The following is a 20,151-nucleotide window of genomic DNA, read 5'->3' as shown; positions in this document are numbered from 1 at the left end:
AAAGTCTGGGAATCAGTCTTTTAGCGCATGTCAGCATTAACAGAAACTATTTTTTATGGTAGGCGCAGGGGATCTGCGGGACATGATTTAGAAGAACGGAGCATGCATTCAGAGATATGTTAGTACCCAACACATGGTTTATGTTCTGCTCAACTTGCGGCCAGAAGCCGGCCAGACCAGGACAAGACCACCATATGTGGGTCATGGAGCCCACCTCACCACACCGCCTCCAGCAACTGGAAGAGGCTTTGGAGTAGATGACTCGTAGGCGCTGGGGTGTCAGGTACCAACGAGCTATGATTTTATAATTCGCTTCAGCCATAATTAGAGAGGTGGAGGAGGTGTGTGTAGAGTGGAAGCAACTCTTCATCAGTTAAGTCATTCAACACTTCCTCGTTCCACTTCGCCAAGTATGCAGGGCGTTGTTCTGGGAAGGAGCCCCGTAAGATAGTATACGTCCTAGACAGGTGTGTTTTTTTGATCTGAGAGTTGGTGCAAAGTAGTTCGAATTGTGTCAGTGATCTTTGTATATCTTGTTTAAAGGGGCTACTATGGATAGCATGCCTGATTTGAAAATACGCATACCAGGTTTGGAAGGGAGACCCCAACTCTTCATAGAGCAAGGCTCTTTCCTTAACGCCAGACGAGCCTATGAGTAAATATATAGGTAGGTTCTGTAGTGGTATGTTTGCGCTGGTGCGGGTGAAAAGGTCATGTTGTAGGAATAGTTGGTTACCCAGCAACAAAAGCAGAGGGGATACTGAAGTGGATACTCCACTAATATGGGTAAGGACATAGTCCCATGTATCAAGAGTAGCTTTAATATAGCTATTGAAATATGGAGTCTGAGGTCTGGAGTGCTTCGGTAGCCCAGGCTAAATCTCTCATATTGTTAACTCTAGAAAGGTGGCTCTCTATTTGTATCCATACTTTATCAGGCGGAGAGCGATTCCAAGAAAGTATTCTCATTAAATGAGCTGCTCTGTAATAATTAGTGAGGTTAGGGACATTAAGACCACCATCATCCTTACTCAGGCCTAAAGTATGTTGTGCTATTCTAGGTCTCTTATAGGCCCATATGAATGAATTTATCATTTTCCCTTGAGCTCTGAGGTAAGTATTTGGCAAGGCCATCGGGAGAGTCTGAAAAAGATATAAAAATTTAGGGACTATCATCATTTTGATTGTATTGATCCTGCCCATCCAGGACAGATGTCCTTGTCTATGCCAGGAGTCTAACAGTCTTTTGACCTTTTCTTGGAGTGGTATGTAGTTGTCTGAGAATAGTTTGCGGGTGTCTTTCGGAATCACCAAACCCAGGTATTTAAGTTTATCAGTGAAAGTGAATTTTGTGAGTCGTGTTATGGCTTCTACCCCCTGTGGTGGTAGATTAAGTGGGATTAGGCCAGATTTTTCCATATTAACGGAAAAGTTTGAGACTTGCTTATACCCCTCAAGTGTCTTAATTAAGGTCGGTAATGTCGTCTCTGGGGACTGCAAAGTGAGGATCACATCGTCCGCAAATAACAGGCACTTCTGGTTGACAGTGCCAGGCCTCTGATTTCTACGTTGTCTGATCTGTATTGCAAGATTTTCCACTGTGAGGGTGAATAACAAGGGTGACAGGGGGCAACCCTGACGTGTGCCATTAGAAATGGGAAATGATTGGGAGATGGTGTTATTTATTTTAATTTTAGGGCTTGGTTTATTGTATAGGGCCTGAATCCTGTTGATAAATGAATCTGGGAGACCAAATTTCGACAGGGCTTTCCACATAAATTGCCAGTCCACCCTGTCGAAAGCTTTCTCCGCATCTGTGGAGAGTAAGGCTAGTGGAATGTGGTAGTCGTGGGCATACTGCAGGGAGTGCAATAATCTAATTGTGTTATCCTTGGCTTCTCGTCCCCTGATAAAGCCCACCTGGTCTGGGTGAATAATCTTTGGTAATATATTATTTAACCAATTTGCAAGGATCTTAGCATAGATCTTCATATCTATATTAATAAGTGAAATTGGTCTATAGTTGCCCACTAGATCAGTTGCTTTGTCTGGTTTCGGAATGACGGTAATTAACGCCTCAAGTAGGGATTCTGGAAAAGTTATATCCTGGTCCACAGTGTTCTAGGAGTAACTGGTAGAATTTAACTGTAAGGCCGTCAGGGCCAGGGGATTTGCCATTCAGTAGTGCTTTTATAGTGGTAGTGATTTCCTGTAACGTTATTGGGGAGTCTAAAAATTTCTTATCGTCGTCTGTTATAGACGGCGTAGCTGTGGTTGCTAAGTATGAATCTATGAGTCGTGATCTTTCTGGGGACGTCGAGGTTCTTAGGTTATATAGTTTGGAGTAGTAGGAGATAAAGGAGTTCGCAATCTTGTCATTATTACTAACAGTCACTCCAGGGGATTGCGTGATAGACTTGATAAAGTTAGCATATCTTTGTTTCTTGAGTGACCTGGCTAGCAGGCGACCTGCTTTATTGCTCTCTACAAAAAATTTGGCTTTGGTAGTCAGGGCTCTCATATGTGCATTCCGTATAAGGAAATTGTTAAGAGTGTCCCTTGCCTCCGTGAGAGTGGCGAGTTTTGTGGGGGAAGTTGGGTCTAGTTTATGAATAGATTCCTGCTTAGCAAGATTATCTGTCAGTGAGGTGAACTGGGCAGATCTAAGTTCACGCTGTTTAGCATTGTGCTTTATCAGTACCCCACGTATAAAACATTTGTATGCCTCCCAGTTGGTTGTGGCTGATGTGTCCTCAGGCTTATTAAAGGAGAAATATTCCTCAGAAAGCTTTTTTTAGCTCGTCAATGGTTTCTTGATTAGTGAGAATAGTGTCATTTAATCTCCAATTAAAGGTACCCTGAGAATCTTTATACCAATTGAACTTGGTGATAACCATACTGTGATCTGACCAGGGTGTATGGGATATTTTAGAGTGAATAAGATTTGTCAAGAGTGTTTGGTTGCATAGAATAGAGTTTAACCTGGAGTAGGAATGCTGTGGATGGGAGAAGGTGGTGTAATCTTTCCTATTTGTATGCGTTACTCTCCAGGTGTCAAATTTATACTTTGGAGAGATGCACAATTATTTTTCAAAGAATTGTTACGTAGATAAGACATCCCAGTGGATGTATCGATGGAAGGGTTCATAGGGAAATTGAGATCACCCCCCAGGATTATCGGGCCTTTAGAGATGTCTAGTAGAGTGTTGGCCAGAGACCTAAAAAAATTAGGGGTGGGTCTGTTTGGTGCATATACATTAGCCAGGGTGACAGGAATCCCATAACATAGACCAACTAAGATTAGGATCCTGCCCTCCTTTTCAGTGTGCTTTTGTAGAAGCTCAAAGGGGATGTTGCGTTTGATGGATATGCATACTCTGTTCTTCCTATGTGGGCCGGAATTACAAAATGTTTGTCATAATATCTTGTCGAGAGTGTGGGTTCAGCATGTTTTTTGAAATGGGTTTCTTGGAGCATAACTATATCTAAATTTTTCTTATAGAAATCATAATAGGCAATAGACCTTTTTTCAGCTTGCAAGAAGCCTTTGACATTTTGGGTTGCTAGCACTAATGTACCTTTTCCTTTGCGTGTCGGCATGTCTGTATTGGATTAGTGACTCCTACAAGGATGAGTGGACTAATCCAGCAAGCGCTAATAGGATATCAAGTTAGTCAGGGAGAGGGGAAAATAAAATAAAAGGGAGGCAATAAATTGCTGTGAATAACTCAGGGGGGATTAAATAAAAATACATTTTTCAAGGTCTGTGACAGTACAATAACCGCACAGCTCCTGAATATCTGTGGCCACTAAGTATCCCTGACATCGTGATAAGTGAGTCATTGTCTGATACAGTCAGTCTGCGAGAGCAGTGTGGTGTGGTCACTAGGTAATAGTGTAACAATGGTAATCACAGCGATAATAGACCTTAAAGGATTACTTTCTGTTATAATTTTTAAGCTAAACAACTAACATATTAAAGTTAATAAACATTAATTAAAACCTACTGACCTATATATTTTCTCCAAAACGAAGTTTCATAACGTTCTAAAAGTTATATCTTTTATTCGCCGATGATGTCACGTTATCCTGCCCACTATTTTCAGCACTGCATGTTCAAAATACTTAAACCAATAACTTTGTGTTTAAAGCACCATTTTGAGAGCTAGGTATTGTAAATGGATTGGTACAGAGCAAAGGATACCCACGGAGTGGGTTTGGAAAACAATTAAATTTGCAGACAAGATTTCTGATATATGGTAGAGATATGTTAATGAAATGCTATTGATAAAAAGCGTATTTGGGGTAGTTAGTTAGTAACAGGCATAGAAAATATTTACTTACAGTGGCCCTTTAACTTATGCTGGTGCATTAATTACATTGTGCATTACATTCAGGGTACAAGCATATTGAGAGATCCATCCTGCCTCAAACAAAGTACATGTAACTAGATGCAATTATAACCCAAACAATACCTGGGGCTTGTAGCCAATTAGAATAGTAACATTAATACATGGCATGAACAATACACAACAACTTCTTGAACTCAGAGTGCGGTTGCATAGTGCAGCAGGATAACTAACTTATTGAGAACATTAAGAAAACATATCGAAACAACTTACTCCTGTGACATAAATTACATTCCAGGTACAAACACCAGATAACCTGGTGATCACTAATCAATTCTAACCAAGAACTTAAAACAGATCTCTAGTGTTACCCTCCTGCAGAAGTGAAGGCGGACCCAGCTGCTTCAGATTGGTCCAGGACCTGCAAAAAAAAAAAATGTTATCTTGACTCTGTAGTTCCTTTAGAAAGTTCACTTGAGAAGGCATAATATTTGGGGCTATACTGCAGCACCCTAGTGACTCAGAGGACGTAACCCTGTGCGGGCCGTCTTAGATGTTCATCCTGGAGTCTCTATTTCTACATCGTCAGATGAGGGCAAGGTGGTTTGTCTACATTTGTGTTGCAGAGCTGGCAGCTCCGGGCCTTGGCGCCTTTGAGGTCTTGGGTTGTTTTGCCCGCCCGATGGCCTCTGGGAGGGCTGTGGATCACTTTTATCAGGCAGAGAAATGTTTAACAAATTGCAGAATTTCCCCATGTCAGACATAGATGTGCATTCAATCTTTTTCCCATTCTTTGTGGTGATTATTGATGTAGGGAATCCCCATCTGTAAGGGATATGTAAGGCACGTGAGTAGTCAGAATCAGAAAGTCTCTCCTCTTTTGGAGGGTTCTTATAGATAGATCTTGATAGACCTGGATCCTATGGCCTCTAAATGACTATGCTTGCTGCTTTCTAGCGATGTTATACAGTTCCTCCTTTTGCTTGTAATTTTGGAAGTGAACTATGTCTCTAGGAGCATCGTCGGGTGGTCTAGGGCGTAGCGCCCTGTGGGCTCTATCGAGTGGTATAGCCGGACTCTCTTCTTCAGGGCTTTCCATCATCTCTGCAAAAAGGGCTTGCAAGTATTCTTGGAGTTCATTGTTCAGCACCATCTCAGGGATTCCCCTGAATCGTAGATTGCCTCGCCTAGAACGATTCTCCAAGTCGTCAATCTTATCTTCTAGCGCCATTACCAGTTGATTCTGCTGAGATTGCCTGGATGACAGACTTGCAACTTTTTGTGACATAACATATTCATGCTCTGCGCCCCAGGTCATTAATCTCTCTCTTTAAGTCTGCGCACTCGTCCTTAATGCAGGATTTAACCTGTTCTATGAGCGCTTCCATTGCCTTGTAGGTAATCTGGGAGTCCTCCCTGCTCATCTCTGCTGGGGGAGAGGGGCAGCTGGAATTATCAATCATGTCGCATTGACTCTCTTCAATGTGTACCTGCTGGGTTCCTGAGTCTCTTTTATTTATAACCTGATCTGTGTGCCTAAAAAAGGTGTTAACAGTGCTCTGGGTATTTGACGGCAGCTTTTGTACTTTTTCACTCTTTTGAGCTCTCCTTTGAGACATCTTATAAGATAAGCCACAGACACAGGGTTAACAGAGGTATTTTATCACAAGTCCTGCAATATAGTTGGTAAGCGTGCCCCTGGAACACCACAGCCCCCGGGGAGTTTACCCTCACAGGGTGATCACGGCAAAGGGAATAGATGATATGACCTGCTGTTATCTAGAGCAGCAGGAAAGGGGAGAGGGCTATGTGTTCCAGGGGAGTAGCAAGTAATGCCGTTTGAATGGACCAGAGTCTTAATCCAGAGCTGCAGACTCAATGGGCAATATTTTACTTATTAGGGGATGCAAAAAAAAAAAATATATGTAAAGTCCTAAACAGCTGCACAGACTACAGATCAATGGTCTTGTATTTATATGCTCCAGTTCTGCAGAGATTAAAGCTGTTCTGTGGCTCTCAGGGTTTTCTCTGTTTGCACTGTCTCAGGTTAGAAAGGTTAGAAATGAAGTTTTTACTGACCATGTGTAGGTTATAACAAGCTGAATTGATGTTGCCACCTCTCTAAGTCAGTCCTGGGAAATACTATAACCCTTTTAGATAGAATATGTGTCAGCAGTGGGGTTTATATGGCAGCGTTGTACTCACATTAAGAAGCTCCACGTGGCGATCCATTCTCAGAAGCCCTCAAGCCAGCAAAGGATGCACTGCAACACATTTCCCCTCTACTACAATCCGCCTCAGCCAAGAATTGGTGGTCAGCGTTAATCCGTAGCCCCAGATAAGACAGCCGGTGGCCCGAGGTAAATGACCGTTACTTTAGAATGAGCCTGGACAGGTGAGTGGGTGCAATAACATAGGCGCCTTTCCGTGTAGGCCTCAGACCTGGTTGCTGGCACTAGCGATGTTTCGATCGTGTAGGCGATCCGGAGGCAGCTCAGATTGTTTGACGGAGCTTTGCGACCGCTTCACATATCATAAGGAGAGGTCTTGGGAGGAATTAGGCAGCTTTTGCCGATTTATGCACCCGGCTTGTTCACGGAGCCTCAGTGTGTTGCGACCATCTTGGTCGGTCGCTCGCTCCGCTCCCAATGCAGAGTCTGGTTTTAACCCATAAAGGGCCTAAATCACCTAACATTCCTAAATTGTTTGGAATAACGTGCTTTAAAACATCAGGTATGATGTTGTATTGATCAGGTAGTGTAAGGGTTACGCCCGCTTCACAGTGACAGACCAAACTCCCCGTGTAACGCACCGCAAACAACCGCAAACAGTCCATTTGCACAACCACGAGATAGATAGATAGATACATTGAAGGCAACTTCAATTAGATTACACTAGCAGACTGATGTTTCACAGTCAAAAAATATTTTTTTAAAATATTTACACTACTGTTATAACAAATATGATTGGTGGCACTAGTTTGCAAGTGGGCCTGGCACACACGCTGGGAGGAAGGCAACTGCAATTAGATTACACTAGATGACTGACGTTTCTCAGTCAAAAAAGTTTTTATTTTAAATATTTACAATACTGTTATAACAAATATGATTGGTGGCACTAGTTGGCAAGTGGGCCTGGCACACACGCTGGCAGGCAGGCAACTGCAATTAGATTACACTAGATGACTGATGATTCACAGTCAAAAAAGTTTTTATTTAAAATATTTACACTACTGTTATAACAAATATGATTCGCGGCACTAGTTGGAAAGTGGGCCTGGCACACACACTGGCAGACAGGCAACTGCAATTAAATAACAATAGCAGACTGATGTAAAAGTTTTTTTTTAAAAAAGTTACACTAATGTTACAACAGATAGGAGTGATGGCACTAAGGATAGACGTAGACACAGTATGTGCTGGCAGCCTGACACACAGACTGGCACTAGTGGTAGGCTGGCCTGGCAACTAAAATTAAATAACACTAGAAGACTGATGTTAAAGGTTTTTTTTTTACAAAATTTAAACTAATGTTACACCAGATAGGAGTGGTGGACTGGCACTGAGGATGGAAGTAGGCACAGTATATGCTGGCAGCCTGACACACAGGCTGGCACTAATGGCAGCCAGGCTGGCCTGGCAACTAAAATTAAATAACACTAGAAGAGGACTGATGTAAAAAAAATTTTTTTACAAAAATTTACACTAATGTTACACCAGATATAAGTGGTGGAAAAAAGAGCTATTAATCACACTATATGATGTGGGCCTGACACACAGGCCTGATGGAAAATAAAATTAGATTACACTAGCAAAATGATTTAAAAGTTTTGTTGTTTAAATTTACACTAATGTTAAGCAGATATGAGTGGTGGCTGGCACAGAGCAATAAACCACAATATATGCTGGGTGAGCCTGAGACACAGGCCTGATAGAAAATGAAATTAGATTACACTAGCAAAATGATTTAAAAGTTTTGTTGGTTAAATTTACACTAATGTTAAGCAGATATCAGTGGTGGCACTAATCACAGTATATGCCGTGAGCCTCACACCCAGGCTGAAAGCCAGGCAAATGCAAATAAAAAAAAATAAAAAAGACTGAAGTTATAGCCCTAAAAAGGGCTTTTTGGGGTGCTGTCCTTATAGCAGAGATTAGATGAGTCCTTCAGGACTGTAGTGGACACTAAATACACTAGCCTAGCTATCTATTTCCCTATAATGTCAGCAGCAGCAACACTAAAGCTCCTCTCACTAAGAAAGCAAGATCGTAATGAATCTAAAATGGCTGCTGCCAAGGAGCTGGGAGGGTCTGTGAGGGAGTGTCTGCTGCTGATTGGCTCAAATGTGTCAGAAGGCTGTGAGATACAGGGTCAAAGTTTCCTCAATGATGACACATAGGGGGCGGATCGAACATCGCATATGTTCACCCGCAGCGGCGAACACGAACAAGCTATGTTCACCGGGAACTGTTCTCCGGCAAACAGTTCGCAACATCACTAAACCCCACTATTAAAGGTAATAAAACAGAGTTAGACCGCTAATCTTTGCAGGGAGCAGCTGCACAAAACATGAGTAAACCGAGCAATATACAGTCAATTATTCCTGTGTGAGAATCAGGGTGTTATATGGTTGCCAGAGCTAACAACCTAGCTGTCTAGTGAGGAGGGGAAAAAGGTTAAGTGCAAATATTAACAATGCTAAATTTTAAATTCTATACAGTAGACTCTCTTAAGAAACACATGAGGTTATTTTTCAGCATAATATGCACAAGAATCTTTGCAGGAGCAGCTGCACAAAACTTGAGTAAACCGAGTAGTATACAGTAAATTAACCCTGTGTGGGAATCAGGGTGTTATATCTAACAACCTAGCTGTCTAGTGGGGAGGGAAAAAGGTTATGTGCAAATATTAACAATGCTAAGTTTTAAATTTTATACACTAAACTCTCTTGAGAAACACATGAGGTTATTCTTCAGCATAATGTGCACAAGTTCTTTGTCTCAGGGGCAGGAGATTACATGCCCCATCAAATATGGGTCAGAAAAGCAAGTGATAGAAAGTTCCACAGTTGTGCTCCTAGGGGTTATAGGCTCAGACCCACAGCAGTCCAGCCGAAGGATGGCAAATGTCTGAGTAATTCAGGGGGAAAAATACAAAAGGATATAATCCTAGACCCACGTGGATCCAGTGAGGGTAGGCACCGTTCATTGCCTAGATAAGAGACTCTCTCCACCCATGCAGGGCTTCACCGCACTTAGGGGATTGAACTAAACCCCGGCGCATTTCCACCGGGTAAACAGTGGCAAACTTCAGTGTCACAAAGAGCGTGGGTAGTTCACTTAATTACTGTGCTTAAGAGAAGGCATTATAGACAAGGCCCCATGTAGTTCAAACTCCAGGTTCCCCCCCAATGTAGCTGCTCATGTGCAAATGGCCATGAGATAGAGCAGTTGTGGCCAGCAGTGGTTAGGGGGCCCCTTATTAGGGAAGAATAAAGCTATCTTACCCCTGTCAGGCTCCGTGCCTTTCACTCGGTGTCCGATGAGTGGGGAATTCCTCCTGGGAGCAGCCGTATTGTTTCGCGCCAAATGGCGGGCTCTGTGGTAGAGATGTTCCGGGGCATGTGACTCCTTACCAGTCCGGGCTGGCCAGGTTGGGGGGTGGTGTACGTTCCCAGATCTCTGTGCTGGTGTCTGCTTTGGTCCCAGATTTCCGCCGGTCTCCCTGCTTTACAGCGGCCCAGAGAGGGAGCGGGCCACGCGGGGATAAGATGCTGGCTCACAAGTAAGGAGGTAGTTCCTCCCGGCCGGGGTATTACCGATGTAGGAAGCTGTCGGCAGGTCCCCGGTGTCAGTCTGGGCACAGTATGGTGTCCCGTGGCTACGATCTGCATCCCAATTCTTGGTGGCTCAAGCAGCAGACCTCGGTGGTGGAGCGGTGCCTAGCTCTCCTGAAAAGGGCAGAAGGGGTCCTCTTTTGAATGTCCGTTCTGCTCCGGGCAGCAATATCTGCCAAGGATTTTTCAGTGGGCTCCTGGTCAGCAGCAGGACCGATAAGAGACCATATTAGGGCAAAATAAAGTATTCCGAGTCACTTTATAAGAACTTTTAGGCAAGGTTTGTGCAGAGTTCAATTAATCTGCTGCCGGCCATGGAGTCTGCCCACCGGAAGTCGGCTCATATGATTGTTGATTGTAGGAAGGTAAAGATCAGCGGTCTCTGTACTTGCGCCCGGCTCAGTTTTATCCTGTAGGATATCCTCTCCACCAACTTCTATGCCTTTGTGTCACGCAAAGATCAAGAGTAGTTCCAGGGGCTTTCCTCTGTCTCCTTGATTCTGGAAATTATTGCAGGTTTCATAGGGACTGCCAACACCACCACAGTAGGTTGAATCATAGGCTGATCTATGTGTGGCGGCTTCCAGTGGGATTCAACTCATGGCTCCCCAAACTGCTCGCTGATTTCACATTGTATTGATGGACCGCGTGGCGCAGCACCAACACACTGCGCACTGGCTTCTTCATCTTTGTTAGCCTCAGAATAACATGCAACTGAACCCATGTGCCAGGACACCCACTTCCCGCGCCAGAAATATGTAACTAAAGAAACGCCATGATTTTTCTATGCCGTCCCCCAGCTCTGACCGACAGACCAGTAGCTGATTTCGTGCTTCTTGGCGAACAAACCCTTAAGGGACGCTACACAGGCGGTCTTATTCTGAGTGGCAGAAACACACACATTTTCACTCTCCCACACTCACACACACACACACTCTCTCTCTCTCCCACACACACTCTCCCACACAAACTCACACACACACACTCTCCCACACACACACAAACTCTCCCACACACAAACACACACAAACTCACACACAAACTCTCCCACACAAACACACACTCTCTCTCTCTCCCACACACACACAAACTCACACACACACACACTCTCTCTCTCCCACACAAACTCTCCCACACACACACTCTCTCTCTCCCACACAAACTCACACACACTCTCTCTCTCTCTCTCTCTCTCCCACACATTTCCTAGACAACAATTGATTATGCAAAATAATTCAAGAACCTAAACTTTAATACCAAATCTTCAATTAATTGAAGCTAAGTACTGCAATTTAAAAGAATGAAGAAAACCTTGGCTTTGGGAGTGTTCATGAGCACTATGAGTTTAGTGGGGGGGATTTTATATGCCAAAAGCCCCCGTTTATTGGTGTCAGCAAAAGTTTCTGTTTTAAAATATAAAAGCCCATGTTTTCATTGGAGTGGCACATGGAAGGGGTGTTCATTTGCTGATCCTCACATTTATGGAACCCACATTCCTCTCATCAGAATACTAATGCCTGATTTTTCCTTTTTTTTTTTTTTTTTGTACAATACATTTATTATATTTGGTATTTATTGTCAATTGTATACCTATTGGAAAGACTAATTAACACCACAATATATTCAGACTTAGCTGGTGTAGCCTCAGCTAATGTGTATTAAATTCTGCTTGCTAGCCAATGAATCATCAGGGGACCTCTCCCAGAGTATAGCCCTTCTCATTTTTAAATATATTTAAACAAACTGAGCTAATAACCCAAAAGACAAACAGGGAGCACAGGTATAGAGCTAGCCTCAGCATAGACAGATCACACAAATGTAGTATGCACTTGCAGCAGCACAACATAAATGTTTTCTTCACAGACAGCTTTTTGATTAATGATGATGACCTGTGCACTCTGAAGTAGGTAGAGTTTGTAGTATCCGTTTTCACTGCAGCAAGAGAATAACAGACTTAACCCCTGCAAAGGAATTCTACTCACCCCCAGCACAATGTTCCCGCGCACCTTAGTGAAGCAAACAGTTTTCAGAAGCTACACTGCAGGGTGGATCACATGACCGCAATAACAGGCAAGCTAAAAGGGAGGGGATTGCCCTCATTACAAAACCACATCAAGCAATTACCATGTCAGCTCCGTATAACTAGCTGCAAAGCCTGTGCCACTTAATTATGTAAACAGTAAACACTTTTAGTTGTGACAGTGTTCTCACTAAGCTGAGCACATTTCAGAATTGTTTGCTTGCATAAAAATACTGATGTGTGCTTCAGTGTCTTAGCCAGGGTGCTGTCATCGCAAATCTACCTGCTCTGTGCTTAGTGTAGACGCTCCGTATCTTGCTGGGTGAGGGGAAAGCCAGGGAGGGAAGCAGAGTGCACAGCGAGTGGTATAGTCTCAGCTAATTCTGTAGCAGTTAACTACGCCCTTTTTTAAGGTAGCACCAGTCACTCTGAATGTTCTCTGCACGCTTCTGGAGTAAGGGAGTTTACGTTTCCGGTCCTGTGTACCCTGACATGTGGCAACACTCAGGGGGCTGTCTTCCCGGGGACATAATTTGTCAGGGGACAGTATCCTCAATCCGGGGACTGTCCCCGGAAATCGGGGACGTCTGGTCACCCTACCTTAAGGGGCGCTACACGGGCGGTCTTATTCTGAGTGGCAGAAACACCACAGCATCTGCCCTTAGCCGTGTCGCTTGTGACTCTTGCATGTGACCTCTTCCTTGGGCTAGGCTTTGTTGTTTCGAGGGAGGGAGGGAGGGAAAAAGAAAAATAATTATTTCTGAGCTCATCTGTTATACAGGCACTTATATATGCAGTTAATCCCTTTCTGCCCGAAACCACCCTTTCCCCCTCTCTGGCCAATCCCTGAGCTAGCCTAATCAGGGACAGCTAGCTGCAGCTCACCTGAAACTGCCCCTGCCCTTTTCTATTGTCCTGGCTATGCCTGTGTGAGACAAATATACCAAACACTACCCCCACCCTTATTCTTCCCAGTCAGTAAAGCAAATATCCCTTAAATTGTTCCCTTCCTAATTAGTCAGTACACTTTACTTAACTCCGGATCATTGTAGCGGTCAGAAATTCCAAATAAAAGGACAAACGAGATACAGACAAAGAGATAAGATAAGGAGACATTAACGTGTAGATAAATAAATAAGATAAGGATGCCTGATCTTTCTGCAAGCTTAGCTCATTTAAATGTGTTGTGTTTTTCAGTTAGCAAAAACAGCTATTTCAAATAACAAATAAACTAAATTAGACATGTGTATTCATTTTCTACTCTGCAGCTGGTATAACAAGTAATTGGAAACATTGTTTTTACCATACACGACTAGATTACGAGTTTTGCGTAACAGGGGTGCGGTGCTAACTTGCACGTTATTCTAACTGCTCACTTACCTGCAGCGCTGGTATTACGGGTTTTTATCAACCCAGCATTAACAGGCAAGAAGTGAGCGTAGAGCAAAATTGAACTCCACACTGCACTCCAATACCAGCGCTGCTTAAGTGAGCAGTGAGCTGGTTATACATGCTCGTGCACAATTTCCCCATAGACATCAATGAGGAGAGCCAGCTGAGAAAAAGTTTAACACCTGCAAAAAAGCAGTGTAAAACTCAGTAACGCAGCCCCATTGATTCCTATGGTGAAACATATTTTATGTTTACACCTAACACCCTAACATGAACCCCGAGTCTAAACACCCCTAAACTTACACTTATTAACCCCTAATCTGCCGCCCCGACATCGCCGACACCTACATTATATTTAATAACCCCTAATCTGCTGCTCTGGACATCGACGCCACCTACATTATAATTATTAACCCCTAATCTGCTGCCCCCAACATCACCAACACCTACATTATATTTATTAACTCCTAATCTCCCTCCCCCATTGTTGCCGCAACATACCTACATTTATTAACCCCTAATCTGCAGCCCCCAATGTCGCCACCACTATTCTAAATGTATTAACCCCTAAACCTAAGTCTAACCCTAACCTTAACCCCCCTAACTTAAATGTACTATAAATAAATCTAAATAAAATTACTATCATTAACTAAATTATTCCTATTTAAAACTAAATACTTACCTGTAAAATAAACCCTAAGATAGCTATAATATAACTAATAGTTACATTGTATCTAGCTTAGGGTTTATTTTTATTTTACAGGCAAGTTTGTATTTATTTTAACTAGGTATGATAGTTACAACCTTAATTCCGATTGGCTGATAGAATTCTATCAGCCAATCGGAATCTAAGGGACGCCATCTTGGATGACGTCACTTAAAGGTACCTTCATTCGTCAGGTAGTTGTCATTGGAAGAGGATGCTCCGCGCCGGATGTCTTGAAGATGGACCCGCTCCACGTCGGAAGGATAAAGATAGAAGATGCCGTCTGGATGAAGACTTCTGCCCGTCTGGAGGACCACTTCTGCTGGCTTCGTTGAGGACATCTTGCCGCTTGGATAAAGACTTCTCCCGGTAAGTGGATCTTCGGGGGTTAGTGTTAGGATTTAAGGGTGTATTGGGTGGGTTTTATTTTTAGGTTAGGGCTTTGGGCTGCAATAGAGCTAAATGGTACAGGTGAAAGAGCTGATTTCTTGGGGGCAATGCCCCGCAAAATGCCCTTTTAAGCGCTATTGGTAGTTTAGGTTAGGCTAGGTTTTTTTTTATTTTGGGTGGGCTTTTTTATTTTGATAGGCCTATTAAATTAGGTGTAATTAGTTTAAAGATCTTGTAATTTTTCTTTTTTCTTTTCTGTAATTTAGTGTTTGTTTGTTTGTTTGTTTTTTGTAATTTAGCTAATTGTATTTGATTTATTATATTGTATTTCATTTAGGTAATTTATTTAATTGTAGTGTAGTGTTAGGTGTTAGTGTAACTTAGGTTAGGTTTTATTTTGCAGGTAAATTTGTATTTATTTTAGCTAGGTAGTTATTAAATAGTTAATAACTATTTAGTAACTATTCTACCTAGTTAAAATAAATACAAACTTACCTGTAAAATAAAAATAAACCCTAAGCTAGATACAATGTAACTATTAGTTATATAGTAGCTAGCTTAGGGTTTATTTTACAGGTAAGTATTTAGTTTTAAATAGGAATCATTTAGTTAATGATTAATTTTATTTAGATTTATTTAAATTATATTTAAGTTAGGGGCTGTTAGGGTTAGACTTAGGTTTAGGGGTTAATAAATATAGTATAGTGGTGGCGACATTGGGGGCGGCAGATTAGGGGTTAATAAATGTAGGTAGGTGGCGGCGATGTTAGGGGTGGCAGATTAGGGGTTAATAATATTTAACTAGTGTTTGCGAGGCGGGAGTGCGGCAGTTTAGGGGTTAATATGTTTATTCTAGTGGCGGCAAAGCCGGGAACGGCAGATTAGGGGTTAAAATTTTTATTATAGTGTTTGCGATGCGGGAGGGCCTCGGTTTAGGGGTTAATAGTTAGTTTATGGGTGTTAGTTATGAGTTTTATGCTACAGCTTTGTACTATAAAACTCATAACTACTGACTTTAAAATGCATTAGGAATCTTGCGGGATAGGGTGTACCGCTCACTTTTTGGCCTCCCAGGACAAACTTGTAATATCAGCGCTATGGAAGTCCCATTGAAAAAAGACTATACACAATTTGCGTAAGTTGGATTGCGGTAAGGCCAAAAAAGTGTGTGGTACCCCTAAACCTGCAAGACTCGTAATAGCAGCGGGCGCGAAAAAGCAGCGTTAGAACCTGATAACGCTGTTTTTTCAGCTTACTGCAAAACTCATAATCTAGCCGATAATTAGCTAAAAAGTACAGTGTCATCTTTTATGTTTTGAGTCTTATTAATGTCTATTCTTCTGAAATGTAAAATCGTCATATTTGCAAATATTAATTTGTATTCTTTAAAATTATTTCATTTTTGCTAACTTTTCTTTTGGCATCTCTAGGAACTTAAGGAAAGAACCTGTTTTCAATGATGATCTGGCTGCCTGCATTACATGCGGCACTGTGGTGGTGAAGCCAGATGTCAGAGAATTTACAGAAAGCTCTGCAGTTTTTGAAGATGGGTCAGTGATGGAGAATGTAGATGTTGTCATTTTTGCCACTGGCTATAGCTATGCCTATCCATTTATTGATGACTCACTTGTGAAAAACAGCAATAATAAAGTATCACTCTACAAAGGAATCTTCCCGCCAACACTTGAAAAGACAACCATGGGTGTTATTGGGCTGGTACAATCTTTAGGAGGGATCCCACCAACCTCTGATGTTCAGGCTCGTTGGGCAATCAGAGTTATAACTGGTAAGTGAGATACACATGATTAAACAACTTAAAGGGGTAGTCTAGTCAAAATTAAACTTTCATGATTCAGATAGAGCATTCGATTTTAAGCAACTTTTTAATTTACTCCTATTATAATGTTTTCTTTGTTCTCGTATCTTTATTTGAATGTAAGCTTAGGAGCCAGCCCATTTTTGGTTCATCACCAGGGTAGCACTTGCTGATTAGTGGCTACATTTAGACACTAGTCAGAAAGTGGCTAATAAGCTTACATTCTTGCTCTTTCAAATAAAGATACCAAGAGAATAAAGAAAAATTGATAATAGGAGTAAATTAGAAAGTTGCTTAAAATTGCAAAATCTGAATCATAAAAGTTGAATTTTGACTAGACTATTCCTTTAAATAAGCCTGTTATACCGCAGAGAACAACATCAGTACAATGTTAATTGTAAACATTTCAACCATTTATAATGTGAAAATATAGTTGGATATGGCATTTGGGCACTTCCTATCAAAAAGGAATTGCACAGCTAATAGCATACCGAGACGGACAATACAGTTAACAAAGAGAATTTACAGATGTTAGCCAAATAAATTCTGTTTTCCTTACAAAGTTAATGCTAGTTGAAAGGTTATATGATAATTTTAAATTATTTGCAAATGACAAGAGGTTATGTTAGAGAAAATTACATTTCACATTCAAAGACATTTTTAGAGTAGAATTAGTAAAGCTGATGAACTCACTGTCAGGTAAATTACTGACTACAGATATTGTATATATATATATATATATATATATATATATATATATATATATATATATATATATATATATATATATATATATATATATATACAGGGAGTGCAGAATTATTAGGCAAGTTGTATTTTTGAGGATTAATTTTATTATTGAACAACAACCATGTTCTCAATGAACCCAAAAAACTCATTAATATCAAAAGCTGAATATTTTTGGAAGTAGTTTTTAGTTTTAGCTATTTTAGGGGGATATCTGTGTGTGCAGGTGACTATTACTGTGCATAATTATTAGGCAACTTAACAAAAAACAAATATATACCCATTTCAATTATTTATTTTTACCAGTGAAACCAATATAACATCTCAACATTCACAAATATACATTTCTGACATTCAAAAAGAAAACAAAAACAAATCAGTGACCAATATAGCCACCTTTCTTTGCAAGGACACTCAAAAGCCTGCCATCCATGGATTCTGTCAGTGTTTTGATCTGTTCACCATCAACATTGCTTGCAGCAGCAACCACAGCCTCCCAGACACTGTTCAGAGAGGTGTACTGTTTTCCCTCCTTGTAAATCTCACATTTGATGATGGACCACAGGTTCTCAATGGGGTTCAGATCAGGTGAACAAGGAGGCCATGTCATTAGATTTTCTTCTTTTATACCCTTTCTTGCCAGCCACGCTGTGGAGTACTTGGACGCGTGTGATGGAGCATTGTCCTGCATGAAAATCATGTTTTTCTTGAAGGATGCAGACTTCTTCCTGTACCACTGCTTGAAGAAGGTGTCTTCCAGAAACTGGCAGTAGGACTGGGAGTTGAGCTTGACTCCATCCTCAACCCGAAAAGGCCCCACAAGCTCATCTTTGATGATACCAGCCAAAACCAGTACTCCACCTCCACCTTGCTGGCGTCTGAGTCGGACTGGAGCTCTCTGCCCTTTACCAATCCAGCCACGGGCCCATCCATCTGGCCCATCAAGACTCACTCTCATTTCATCAGTCCATAAAACCTTAGAAAAATCAGTCTTGAGATATTTCTTGGCCTAGTCTTGACGTTTCAGCTTGTGTGTCTTGTTCAGTGGTGGTCGTCTTTCAGCCTTTCTTACCTTGGCCATGTCTCTGAGTATTGCACACCTTGTGCTTTTGGGCACTCCAGTGATGTTGCAGCAAATCTTGGCAGCTGCACGCTTGACTTTTCTCAGTTCATGGGCAGTTATTTTGCTCCTTGGTTTTTCCACACGCTTCTTGCGACCCTGTTGACTATTTTGAATGAAACGCTTGATTGTTCGATGATCACGCTTCAGAAGCTTTGCAATTTTAAGAGTGCTGCATCCCTCTGCAAGATATCTCACTATTTTTGACTTTTCTGAGCCTGTCAAGTCCTTCTTTTGACCCATTTTGCCAAAGGAAAGGAAGTTGCCTAATAATTATGCACACCTGATATAGGGTGTTGATGTCATTAGACCACACCCCTTCTCATTACAGAGATGCACATCACCTAATATGCTTAATTGGTAGTAGGCTTTCGAGCCTATACAGCTTGGAGTAAGACAACATGCATAAAGAGGATGATGTGGTCAAAATACTCATTTGCCTAATAATTCTGCACTCCCTGTATGTATATATATATATATATATATATATATATATATATATATATATATATATATATAGGATTGCGATATTGCCGCTTTAAGGGAGGAAACATTTGAAAAATACATATGTCAGGGTTCTTATAGTGGAACATTAAACATTTATTTAAACAGCCCTTGACATATGTATTTTTCAGAAGTGTCCTCCCTTAAAGCAGCAATATGGCAACCCTATGTACATACCTTTAAAAGGATCCGTGTTTTTATCTAAAACTGATATCCAGGTTAATGTTACTCAGTGTAATAAAAGAAATCTTTGTAACAAATTACAAGATTAGTCATGAATTAATATAATTTTATAAAACATTTATTTACATGTCCACAGATTTATACAGTTCAAAAGAGTGAATTTATTTGCACTCCTTAAAAGGACAGTAACGTCAAAATTAAACTTTAATGATTTAAATAGATTTTACCTAATTTGATTCGTTCTCTTGGTACCCTTTGTTTAAAACATACCTATATAGTTTTAGGAGCATTAATGCCCTACTGTGTGCTGATTGGTGGCTGCATGTAGATGCTTCTTGTAACTAGCGCATTTGCTAGCACCCAGCTAGCTCTCAATAATGTATTGCTGCTCATTCAACAAAGGATACCAAGAGAATAAAGCACACTTGATAAAAGAAGAAAAATAGAAAGTTGTTTCAAATTGTATGCCATGTGAATTCTGAAAGAAAAATGTTGGGTTTCATGGCCTTTTAACCTGAACTCTAAAGCATCAAAATGCAATATATACACTTGAAATATAATATTGTATTTGGACATTTTCAAATATATGATTTTATTTTTGTGTCATAGGATATGTAAAATAGCCCTTGCAATGTCAGAACATGTATGAATAAAACATAGTATGTGCATTGTGAGTGTATGTTGTGTTCTAGCTTTAAGTACTCACTCTTGCACATCTGTCTATTTATTACAATCCTTCATAGATTTTCTTCAAATACCAGATGCACATTAAAAAAGGATTTATTGGTTGACTGTTAACAATTTGTTTATTTAAATTATAGGCACCTGTTAGGGTTGTTAAAGGAAGAAGGCTGGGCCAAAGATAATATCTGGTTAACCATAGATGTAAAAGCCCTTTATTCCTCCATACCGTACAAGAAGGGCCTTAAAGCAATAAAATACTTTTTGCACAGGTCATGACAATTTGATGAGGTTCATTGTGAGTTTATTTTACGGGTAACAGATTTCTTGTTGACCCACAATTATTTTAGCTTTGATGGTAAGTTCTAACTCCGGAGATGTGGGACTGCTATGGGGGCTACATTTGC

At 41.1% G+C, this 20,151-nt stretch overlaps 1 protein-coding gene across 1 annotated transcript in view; it reads left to right on the top strand.

The window, feature by feature from the left end:
* The first annotated feature begins 6,730 nt into the window (after positions 1-6,730).
* LOC128640724 (flavin-containing monooxygenase 3) overlaps positions 6,731-20,151 on the top strand; it is a 145,819-nt gene continuing 132,398 nt past the window's right edge. The window contains exons 1-2 of the mRNA XM_053693152.1: positions 6,731-6,744; positions 16,124-16,479. Coding sequence (XP_053549127.1) covers positions 6,731-6,744; positions 16,124-16,479 — 370 coding nt within the window. The remainder of the gene's footprint in view (positions 6,745-16,123; positions 16,480-20,151) is intronic.

This window comes from Bombina bombina, chromosome 10 (genome assembly GCF_027579735.1).
Source record: "Bombina bombina isolate aBomBom1 chromosome 10, aBomBom1.pri, whole genome shotgun sequence".
Taxonomy (NCBI): Eukaryota; Metazoa; Chordata; class Amphibia; order Anura; family Bombinatoridae; genus Bombina; species Bombina bombina.
Note: the sequence above shows the minus strand (reverse complement) of the source record. Positions and strands in the feature narration are given on the sequence as shown.